The sequence below is a fragment of the Octodon degus genome, unplaced genomic scaffold (genome assembly GCF_000260255.1).
Source record: "Octodon degus isolate 3935 unplaced genomic scaffold, OctDeg1.0 scaffold00065, whole genome shotgun sequence".
Classification (NCBI taxonomy): Eukaryota; Metazoa; Chordata; class Mammalia; order Rodentia; family Octodontidae; genus Octodon; species Octodon degus.
Genome location: NW_004524641.1, coordinates 366719 through 379274, shown reverse-complemented (window position 1 = coordinate 379274; position 12556 = coordinate 366719). Strand labels below are relative to the sequence as shown.

The 12556-nt window shown below is 40.4% G+C and overlaps 1 protein-coding gene across 1 annotated transcript in view; it reads right to left on the bottom strand.

Moving 5' to 3' along the window:
- Positions 1–12556, bottom strand: part of Znf385b (zinc finger protein 385B) — a 405545-nt gene that overhangs the window by 320794 nt on the left and 72195 nt on the right. The window contains exon 5 of the mRNA XM_023719177.1: positions 11498–11548. Coding sequence (XP_023574945.1) covers positions 11498–11548 — 51 coding nt within the window. The remainder of the gene's footprint in view (positions 1–11497; positions 11549–12556) is intronic.

Sequence of the window (12556 nt, the reverse complement as noted above, 5' to 3'; positions counted from 1 at the left end):
TTTCTAAATTTCTGAGTAAAAATATGTAATTGTGTATTCATATTCTTTAAATATTTTTCATTTTTAAAAATTTTTATCTCCATATTCTGTAGGGACTTAATATTTTAACATATCAATACTTGATGGGAAATACCTGTTCCACGATATGCCTAAGATATTTGATATTCAGAAGTTAAACCCAACTGCATAAGATGTAGGGTAATAATAAGTTTCTCTTCTGGAGGGTTAACAACCTAAGTTTGCAGACCAAAAATTAGAGAAATAGAAGGGCTGCAAGGATAGCCAACATTTTGACCATAGCCTTTCAAGGTCAGTGAAGATTCAGGACATAGGAGAACCTATACTGTAACATCATGTAACTCAGTTATGTCCCAAATTTTCTGATCAAGGAGATTATGGGGCCACAGAGCAACATGATTGATGATGTAGAGTGTGCCTAAGGAGAGTCACATGGAGAGAAAACATTCTCTCAGGCTTTCATAGAGAGCAAAATGGTCAAGCAATGGCTGTGACTCATCCACATGGCTGACACTGACAAAGGATCTGCAACCTGCGGTACGGGGTTATAGGATAAATCCTGAGGGTGCTTGACTAACCTTATCAAATACAAAAGTTACATTTCTTGTTATATAGGTATTGATTTATCTTGGTCTTAACCACCCAGCAGAAAAGTATAAAAACGAGGCATATAAAGTTAAGCCATATTAATACGATGAGCTGTAAAAGGCTGATATCAATAACTTCTGAAGATAACCCACTACTATTATGGACTGCTGTACTGTGTTGCACTTTTTTGCTGAATTCAAGCACCTATAGTATTTAGATGCCAATAGAATACCCACCTCTGACAGGACTAAACAAAAAAGGGGATACAAAGGAAGGACCATTTTGTATTTGTATATTCAAAATAGTTAGGGTAGATATACAGTTACTTTCACTTAATTCAATGAGAAGAAAGATTTGTACTAATAGTGATTTGACAGGATACCCTGTCTGCTTCTTATACTGTGGATAACCACTAAGAAGATAACAATGTACAATGTATTAATTATTGAAGCTGTCCTATTAATCAGCTTTGAAACTGCCAAAAAAAAAAAATAATAATGAAAGGAACAGCGTGTGCATGAGGGAAATGGGCTGAGGATCATACTGTACCATGAACCACAGAGAAGTGCTATAAAGGTTTGTGCTCAAGGAAAAACTGGCAGAATTGAAAGACAGTGGCTTTGAATACTTCCCTGATCAAATTTGATATGGGGGCTTTATAGAAAGAGAGGTGCGGAGAGGCACAAGCTCATTTTTGGAGGGCTCACAACTGAATGGTTAGGGCTAGGGAGATAGGTCAGTAGAATAAGTGCTTGCCTGGCATACGCAGAGTCATGAGTTTAATCCCCAGTACCACAAAAAACAAATACACAAAAATGAATGGTTAAAATTCAAAGAATGCATTGTACTGTATATACAATACACCAAAAATAGCTCCTTATTTACATTCAGGTACCCAGCTGTGAAGGTTGACTACTGCTAGCTTGATTTATGAAACATATTTTGACTCATCTAATGCTTTACTCTGATCCCAACATCTTAAGGGACTATCGCACAAAAATTTCCAAACAAATTGTGTACTTTTCAACTCTCTACAAAGGCAGTTTCTACCTCTAGATCTACTCCGACTACACATAATCAGATTTAGGCAATTTCTATAGCCAATATGAAGAAAACAACTTTATGAAAACACAATTTGAACTGCTTGTGTACACACACATTCACATGCATGCATGCATGAACACACACACGCACACACACACACACACACACACACACACTTTTTAGCCCATAAATCTAAATCTCAGAAAACATCAGTGCCACATAAAAGTTACATTCAAACATATTACTGTTTTCTCTCTCAAAATATTAAAGCATAAAGGTTAACTGAACTGATTGACAAGCAAACATAACTTTTGATATTATCTTATTGCTATTAAGTCTGTCCTGAAAAAAGAACCCTCAATAAAACATAAGAAAAACTTAAAATTGCACAGCTAGGCTTGGCCCCATCTTAGCAAATCATTAAAACCTAAGTGTTACATTTCAGCACAAACCATCAAGATCCTTGACTCAGCTGAGTGCTGCTGACACTCATCTAAAAACTTAACCTCCTTGGAGGTGTTCTGGCCTTGAATTTGATGTGAATTAACACACAGCAATTCACCAAAACAGGATATACATCATATTGTTCTCCGCTAAATTTAAGATCTAAAAAGTGGCATTCTATTATCTTATAAAAGATAAAACCAGCTTAGCAGTCCTTTCTTGGTTGTTGTTTTTCCTAGAAACAATTTATGTTTCATATTTATTGACACAGACATATTTTAAGAACTAAGAAACCTTTGAAATAAAACGAATGTCTATGCTAGCATTCTATAACCTCTTCAGGATCAACATCATTCCTAACCTTTACCTTCTCCCCAAATGACTCTGATAGATGATAGTCCAACCCTCCCACACCATGCCCATGGACCACCCTAGGGAGGGTACAATACCCTGGGGAGGAGATATACACCAGGTTCCAATGTATTAGTCCTAATTTTAGCTTCATCACGTTTCTTTCCCCTGTGAGGATAAAAACTAAGTTCACCTCTCATTAACAGGCCCTTATAGCCAAAGTATATTTAGTTCCGGAGGTCTTGGGAAACCGACCTAGAGGTGGTGGAGAGGCAAGATACCAGAATCTTGACAGCCACTGTGGGCTTGAGATGATGTAATTTTTAACCTTACACTATATGTGGATGTGATAGGGTTTCTACTGTGGACTTTCTGGCTAAGAGGAAGGTAACAGTTTAAGTGGGAGAGAAAAATCACACTTACTATTTTAAAGCTGTTTATCAGGCTGTTAAATTATGTGCTTCATTTGCATGGGGTAGATGGGCCTTCAAGGTATCTGGCTGCAAACAGAGTAGCAGGCAGCATTCTGCTTTTGATCACATGCAAGGCTTCTCTTAGCATAGAAAGGTGGGACAAGGAACCAAGTCCACACACTATTTTCTCTGTAACTTTCTGTAAAATGCATTTTCCAAGCCGGGTGTGGTGGTGTATACCTGTAATCCCAACACTCAGGAGACTGCGGTAGGAGGATGGTTGCCCATTTATGATCAGCCTGGAGGGCCAGCCTAAGCTGCCTAGAAGACCCCGTCTCAAAAAAGCAAAACAAACAAACAAGCAAACAACTTCAGCATTTCCCAGCACCTTAGCATCCCAGAGGAAATAAGAAATGTTGTTGCAAATGAAGAAATGAGAAAAGGACAATTGAACTTCTGGACCCAACTGGATAAACAGTGAGGATCTGACCCAGGGGTTTAATTAATTGGCCAGGAGACCATTCATTGGGAAACTTTTGGAAAGTAACAACTTTCTCTGGAATGGCCTTGATTTGCAGTTATTCGGTTGCTTTGATAATAACGTGAAAATCACAGAAATCTGATTCTGAAATGAAGACATCTTTGTTACATGTATAGAAAAAATACATTTTTTGACCCAGTGGCCACACCTAGTAGAGAACCCAAAGGAGCTTCAATCCTAAGCAAAGGTGAAAAGGCTCTGCCATTTGCCCCGCAGGACATGTGACCCCATTCTCCCATACAAGCAGTCAGCTTCCCGTTTGTTCTAGCCCTCCACCCTTTGGGCTGTGCCTCATTCCCAAACGCACTGCTTCTCTTTGAAGAGTCACATACACACAGCACCCCAGCAAATCCCAGGCAGTGCCCCGCTCACACCTTTCTATTCTTGAAGTTCTCTGATGCTCCCCTTGCCAGGGTCTCCTCCTGCCTCTGCCCTACTGGACCCTTTCACTCTTATAGCCAGCTTGGAGCACCTTTCTTGTGTTACAGTTGTAATTATTTATAAAGCTTTATTCTATTTATACAGTGCTATTTATTCATTTGCTCGTTTCAGAAAATGTTACCCTCCTATGCAGACAGAGGCTGGACGTGAGGGAAGAAGAGTGACCAAGGTGGGCTGGGAGAGGCCAATCCCATAGGTATCCGCAGTCCAAAAGGAAATGCACAGCAGGAAACAGGGATCACCACAGAGTGCAGGAAGGACCAGAAGAATCTTTGCTAGATTTCAAGTTCCTTAAGGATAACACTTATGCTTTATTCATCTCTGTATTCTCAGCATCTAAGACTATCTTTAGTTTTAAAAAAGGAACTTAATAAATATCAGCTGACTCAGTGAATGCATTGTGCTTGCACATGTGTGTGTGGTATGTTCAGTATATCTGGGGATGTGTTATGTGTGTGGTGTGCGTGTGTGTAGCATATAGCTAACAACCAATTGAACATAGTAGCCAAGATCAATTTTTCCAAAAATAAAGCTTTAACTTCAAGTTCTATTGGGGTAACTTAGACAGTAACAAGGGATATCTCTATCAATATCTATGTGACACAGCTCTTTACTGCATTAATGTCCACAGAGCACTGGGTATTGTGGCAGAGTATGCACACAAATTTGTGAAGATGAAAACATACAGATGGTTGAGCAATCCTAGCACTCTAGGAGGCTGAGGCAGAAAGGTTATAAGTTGAAGCCCAGCCTGGTAATCTTACAGACCTAGTGAGACCCTGTCTCAAAATAAAAAAGTGAGAATATATGTCAGAGTGAAGGTTCTGGGTTCAATCCCCAATACTGAAATCAAATAATTAATTTTTGGAGAAAATTCAGGACCCTGGAAGAGATTCTTGTCCACTTCACTGTGTTGCAAAGAGCTAGCGTTTAAGTTTCTACACCAGTGAAGGGCAAAATGTTGAGTTCCTAGAGTATTAGGCTACAAACAATGCCCTTCCCTAAAATAGTTTTGGAGAAATATAAAACCTTGGTACATCATGCTCATTTTGTTGTATGCGTCAATATTTATTTCATAAGATCCAGATTGAGGAAGCTACATATAACTCAATTTGGCTAAACAGTCACGGGTTAAACATGGATGATTAACTTACAGCCTATCTTTGTTGTATCGGTGGTTAAAGAAATACATCAAATGAAGAACTTTAAAAATGAAGAGCTTATGATAACTTAGAAAAAGTGCCCATCATTCTCCTCTCTGTTTAGGAGAATGACTATGGGGGGAATTCTTTGTATAATAGTACCCAAAGCACTCTGAGTACAACTTCTGCAGCATTTTTGTTTTATATTACTTAATGTTTGATTTCACTAGACTGTTTGCCTGTCTCATTTCATTTCCAGTCAACGACGAGCACTTTGCTGAGTGCTAGTGACATAGATTGCACTGGGGTGCTCTGGCCTAATTCGAATCCCAAAAGAGTCGACAGTAATCGACTGGGTAAGAAAAACTGATATTCTGATGCTTTTAGTAGCTTGTTTCCTTTAAGAGAAAGTTTTACAGTTAAGCTTTCTTGTCACCTTGACTGGCTTGGGAGCTGCAAAGGGGATCAGTAAAACACTCTCTAGGTGTGTCATGGAGGTGACACTTGGGAGCGATGTTGGGTCTCTCCCTGTTCCTCTCTGGCACTGCTCACCAGCCCTGCTAACCAGCTGACATGAACTAGGCAGCTCCGCCCTGCTGGGCCCTCCCACCAGGATGCCCCTGCCTTGACATCAGCCTGCCATGGGCTAAAACCTCTGAACCCAAGAGCCAGCTAAATTCCTTCTTCTTTAAATTGGGCTGTCAGGTATTTAGTCCCAACAACAGGAAAGTTGACTGTCGGTATGCACTGCTCCTTGGTTTTGGCGTCACTATCTGAGAGGAATTTTACGATGACAAAGTAAAGCTAAGACTCTAGTTTACATGGAGACTTGGATTTATGACTTGAGAATCTCAATCTGCTTTACACAAACATGTAAACAATTGTCCCTACTGCAGCTCCACTGTATCTCTGAAAGTTATCTTTTTGATTCCTTCACAAAGAATCTCTTTCTGATAAGTTTTTCAATTGCAGTGTCCCTGGAAGTTTTTGTTAGATTGTGGGAGAGCCTGTGTTTCCTTATTGAAGAAGAAATCACAGGAGATTAGTGGGGGCTGGAAGCTCTCAGACGGACACGGGCATATCTGGCCTTACAAAAGAATGTCCTGAGCCTGTGAAGCTCAGATTGGGTGATACGGTATCACAACCTGTATTTTGGGTCCTTCTGAATTGAATAAACTTAACCTTTGGGTAAGTACTCATTTATTCTGAATTATCCCAAGGATTACAAGGAAAGGCCGTACTGCTGTGGGCGGGTCTAGAAGAGAGCGATAGTCCCATGTTTCATCTTATCAGAAGACTGGCAGGAAAAGAAAGAGACACTCAGATGGAAGAACCCAGGACTGGCCCTGAAGATGGAAGGAGGAAAAGCAGGCTCATGACTCAGACAGGAGAGACTTGTTCAAGGAACTCCTATGGTGAGGAGAAAAACGGACACATGAAGCACAGTGACAGGTTGGATATGTGGGCAGAGCAGACCTCCCACCTTTGAGAGTTCCTAGGGAGGACTTTGGTCTGTGAACTTGGGTCACCTCTGTGTTAGTTGTGGAGCTCCCCACTTGTATACTTGTATCCCTTTCTTTAAAATCTCCAGTCTGCCACTGGAATCATGCACTGATGCTGGCTGATCTTCCTGCTACTGTGGGACACTGTGCAAGAGTCCGGAGAGGCAGCTGGGCTGAAGGCATGCGCGGGGCAGCAGCAGCAAAGAGCTGCAGGGTGCTACTGGCCAGCAGGAGGGCAGCGGGGCCCAGAGCTAGGCATCTGGGCAGGAGGTCAGGCACAGTTGTCTTGGGATATTGCAGGGGTCCAATAAAGTCCAAATGTGCAAGTTGACAAATTAATGGAATTCCTCTATCAAGTAGGATACAATAGAGACTTGCACTATTTTGAATTAGGTAAATAGGCTGGAAGATTTAAGTTACCTAAATATAAAGAAAACAAATTTGTTATTCTTATTCATTATTAAGATCTAAAGTCAGCAAGATGTCTAGCCCTTAAAAGGTGTTTTATAAATCCTTCACAAAATAAGCCCTATTTTAATTCAGCTGAAATTCAGTTTTAACCAAACCTGCTAATGAATTTGTCCTTAGCCTTCAAAAAGCCCAACAGTGACTACATAGGTCAATGTCTATTCTTGTTCTAATCATCTTTGAAGTAATCCAAGTAACCACCATACACAAATAGCATAAAAAAGTTAATAACAAGAACAAGGAAAGTATTTTATTCTTAAAACCAAAATATAAATTTCAACTATATATTTCAACACTAGGGCTGAAAATACTCTTATATGCCTACAACAAATAAGCTCTAACAGTAGAAGGAAAAATGTATGCTTCTTGTTACAAGTGCAAGGTATTGCAATAAGAGATGCCAACGTGGCTGATTGAGGGAGAGCACAGGAAAAGCTTGGAGGAGAAACGCTGGATAATGTAGATGTCCTCACATGGGGGGAGGCAAACATACCAAGATACAGAAAACTAACCTAAAAGCACAGATCCTCTAGATCAGTTATCCAGAGTGGTGAAAAGGGGAGCAGGGCTGCTGCTGGTCTGCAGCTTCCCCACAGATTTTACCCAGCGAATGCACAATCTTGGGCATGGGTCCAAAGCCTGAGGGGAGGAGCCCAGGCTGCACAGGCCAGGCTCCTGGGATGGGCTCCCTAGATCCCCTCCCTCCCACCTGGAAGACGAAACCCAACCTGGAAGTTACAGGTAGGGCCCAGGAAACCAGGGACAGAAACCAGAGAAAGGGTAAGCCAGCAACCCAGAAACAGGCAAGCCCACCCCAGGCCTCAGCCTCTCAGACACCACCAAGAACTCAGTATCCACAAAGAAAGGCACTCAGCATCCTTAGTCTTTGGGGAAACACAAATTACAATTGCAATGGGATGCTGCTAATATCACCAGAATGGTTAAATGAAAGCTGACTGAAAATATGAAGTATTTGATGAAAACAAATTTGCACACAGCTGTGGAAGCATCACCTGGTAAAACCATTTTGGAAAACTGCAATATTAATTGCAACTGAGGTTATGTAATTGGCTAGGGCCAGGTAATGTTATTCTTCAATGTATACCCAATAGAGTTATTGAGACATGCCTTCTAAATATATACACATTAACCAGAATGTTCGGAGAACATGCCACAACAGTTTCACACTGAAAAGTACCCAAATACCTATCAGCGGTAGAATAGATAAGTGCATCAACCGTAATATATTAAGCCAGTATGTTGATCCCTACCATAGAATAACATTCAGAAAAAAGAAGGAAATGTTTTACAACTTCTTGAGGTAATACGGTTGAAACTCAAGAATAATGCTGAACAAAAGTAGCCAGGCCACCATGTTACAAATTGTACAATTTCACTCATTTAAAGAAAGTATGAAAACATATGACACTAACCCATTACCCATGCACTTAGAAGTGAGCTGGTGGTCACCCTGAAAGAGATCTGAGAGCAGGCTGTCAACCTGGGCTGAGCCCAGACTTGGTCGAGGACTCATGCTGTGTATACAGAGGTGCTCGGCTTGCGGGACCTTGCCGATCTGTGTGTCTGCAAGATGTATACTCCTCTAGGTGCATCTCATTCTTCAGTAGATTTTTAAAAAAGTGTTCTGGGCCAGGGAGATAGCTCAGGGGCATAAGTGCCTGCATCACAAGTTCAAGGTTCCAAGTTTGATCCCCATAACCATCAAATGTGTTCAAAACAGAAAATTTGGGAAACATCCATTTTTAAAAATGCCCCTGCAAATCGACCATAAGAGATGTGACTTTTATTTTGAAGAGCATTTTTCTAGATGTTTCCTCAAATGGTTACATATTTATAAAAACTTGATTACACAAAATCCTACTTCCTGTTTTTTCACTCATAAACATCTTCCCAGTCATTAAGTATTCATCTTCAGCATTCACCCTAACGACAGCAAAACATAGAGATAATTTGGCTAAATTGCAGTTTCCTTTCTGGAAATGAGGGACTCCGAGAAGGAATGACATGGCAAAGACCAGAGAAGGTCAGAGAGCCCCTAGGGTGCTAGTAGCCATTGGTGCCAAACATTATAGATTTGAGGGGATCAATGACCCCCTAAAACAGCCTCATCTTTCCTGGAGCTGGTGCTATGAGGATTCTCTTTCACTATTTAACCATTTGAAGTATTCTTAGGGTGTTTTCTCACATTTGTATCTCATGTACATCTATGACTGTTCCCCAAAGACAAATTCTTAGAAGTACAATTTTTAGGGCCACACTTAATACACACTACCAATTTGAGCTCTAGATAAGCTACATCGATTTACACTTCCATCTGCAGTGTATGAGAATGTTTATTTTCCACATTTATAATACTGAGAAAGGTGTTTAAAGAACTCAGGCAATCTGATAAGCACAGCCTGTTTTCAAATGCATTTATTTGCTAGCATAATTGGGCAGTTTTTCATATAAATGTACAGCATGCACTACAGTGAGTTTCTTATTCATGACCTTGGCCTTCATTTTTCTCTTTTCAGTTAAAGTCTGTTTCTCATATTGATCTGAAAGGAATTTTTATCATTAAACACATATACTTTCTTTCATCTATTACAAATATTTCTCAATTTAATTTACCTTTTCATTTTGTTCATAATGATTTTGAGGTACTAACTTTTTAAAAATTTCAAATCTATCCTTTATTTCTAACCTTTGTTCTTAGCTTTTAAAAAATATCCTCCCTTTCCTATATTATAGAAAATTTTAATATTAAAATACAATTTTGGACTTGTCATAATAAATTTTTTTAATCTTTCCTTTTAATTTTTCATTTATGCAGCTCAGATTCAGTGATCCTCCTATTTTCAGCCTCCCCAGCACTGGGATTGCAGGCGTGCACCACTGCACCTCAGTTTCAGTGCCTGACACAGCACACCCAGGCGTGGGGGCTGGCCCGGCACTTGGTAGTACTGGGAACTAAACCCAGGTCCTTGTGCTTGCCAGGCAGGTGTTTAGACTGCCGAGCTATCTCCCCAGCCTTATCATCTAATTTTAAGCATGCTACATAATAAAAAGTGTATGGAAGTGTAGAAACTTAGACACCAAATACAGTATCTCTTAATGCATGCTAGGATAGGTGGGACACGGGTGTAAATAACTGACCACTATTGGGTGATGATACTGATAGTCAGTCAGGAAGGGGTACGCGAACTGCAAGAAAGTTTCTTGGTACATGGTGTAAAATACTCTCTCCTGAAGACTGGTGATGCACAATCCTCCTTTCCAACTTACAGAAAGATCTGGACAGTGCCTCTACAAACATTCATTGTAATCTTATCAGATTGGGCCAGCCAGACAGCTCCGGGGATTAAAATGCCTGTTTAGGCAGACACAAGGGTGGGAGCTGGATCCCCAGCATGCTGTGCCAGCGCTGCCCCCTGGGCATGCTGAGACTAAAATTGAGACTGGGTGTGGTGGCGCGCAACTGTTAATCCCAGCTCTTGGGAGGCTAAAAGTAGGAGGATCGCTATGAATCCAGTCTGTAGAGTGAGACCCTGTAGACCCTGTACTAAATACAAAAACACATAAAATAATCTTATCAGATGCAAGAGGACAGGGTGTCCAACTGCCCTCCTGGTAGTTCGATTCCACAGAAACTGAACAAACATCTAGTAAATAACATCCATCCAGATTTTTCCAGCAAACACCTCTATTTCACTTACAACATCTAGATAAAATGTTTCAACTTTCTGAAAGCTTAAAGAGAAGCTGCTATGAAACCCTGAACAACCTGCAAATAAAGGAATGGCCCATAATTAATTTATGGAACTGCATCTTAGGGATCGCTTCTCATTTTTTTCTTTAAAGGTCAAGAAGTTTCATGAATTGTGCAGTAGATACAAACTTTTAATGTCTGTAAGTATTCAAATATTGAGAGAATGTTAAGGGTTCCTGTAAGCTTTTCCAGAGAAAAAGTGCAACTTTCATTAATAATGTGATTTTTCATTTTTTCCTTTGTTATACTATTTTAAATCTCGATCTGCAAGAGTTGAAAATGTAGTGCTGCAAGTGGACACACGCACACACACACACACACTCACTCACACACACTCACTCACTCACTAAGGTACTAATTACTATGGAGACATTAGTGAATGCAGTACGTTTTGTGAATAATCAGAGCCAGTTTGTTGGCAGGCTCGTACCCGTCCCTGGTAGTCACCCTATCACAAAGTACTCTACTAAGAGGAAACAAAGATGGATTTAAGCAAGGGACTCTCTTTTCCTGGGTCAAAACACAAAGCAGGTGTAACGTGCTTAATAGTAACGAGAAGAAAGCAGCCGTTTTTAAGGCTCTCTTGAGAATTCAGAACACCAGGTCAAGACTCATCGTTGGCAACTTCCGTGGCTGCCAGAAAATGACTTGCTAGGTCTTGCTGGAAAAATTAATCCCAAAGGTAGTACATCCGGAAGGCAACCCAATTACAGAGACGAGGTTCAGGTGTATAAAAAGACAATGATGAGAACAAGCCAGGGCGACTCAAATACCAGAGCGACTGAGATTGTCACACATCCGATTTGAAGAGGCACAATCCGAACCTGTTAGAGAGTGAGAGATAAAACGCTTTGTTGGAAATCAGTGTCTCGAAGGTCCCGGGAACAACACCAAATGCTCAAGTTTCAAGCACAAGTGGGCCTTCCTATGACCTGTTCATTATATCGTCACCTGCTTCTAGTTGGAATCCTCGTGAGACAAAGAAGCCAGGTGAAGATGACCCCGATGGGACTTGTTAGAATATGAGCCTGATGACAAGTTGGTTTTGCTTGAACTTTAAATGCATTGTCACTCGGACTACCCGTTCTTTCCATATTGATTTTCTTTTAAAAGGTCTTTTGCCCTTTTAAGACTGATCTTAAAAAAAAAAAAAAAAAAAAAAAAAAAAAATCTCCACTGTTTCTGATACCACATTGATGACATTTAAAGTCTTTATATGCTCCCTTTCCCCATAAAAGAAATAATTAGCTTTGTTCAAATTCTACTATAGGAGAAAACTGGGAAAATAGGAAAAAACAAATTTATTTTTTGCTCCTGAGCATGATTGGTAAATTTACTCTATATGTGTTCATAACGCATATTCCCCAATTGTTTTTAGATAGGCTCTTAATTTCAAAGTTACGCAGTGCTTAAAATTTTACTGATGCATACTCAGGAAAAGCTTAGAGAAAGAACAGCATGCATAGAATTTGTCCCGTCACTCTAATAAATCCTAGTATCTACATCAGGCTAGAAGCCAATTTTGTGATTTTTTAAATATATAAATGTGTACGAAGTATTTTGCATGTGTAGGAAGGGCACAGCCAAGCACCCTGTGCGCCCAGGCATTGTGGACAGCTAACAGGCAAGATGCGTAATGCGTGTTAGGCGGGATTTGCTATTTTGACTTCTTGGGATACCAGTTCACAACGACAAGTAAAGCTCCTGTGGCACTGTGGCAGTAGGGAAAATTGAGAGAGGGCTGTAAAACTCTTTGAAACGGTGCATCCAATCATCCCCAGAGGCGCCTGTCTATTGAAAGTGCACTGAAGTACCCATCAAGCTCTTGACAC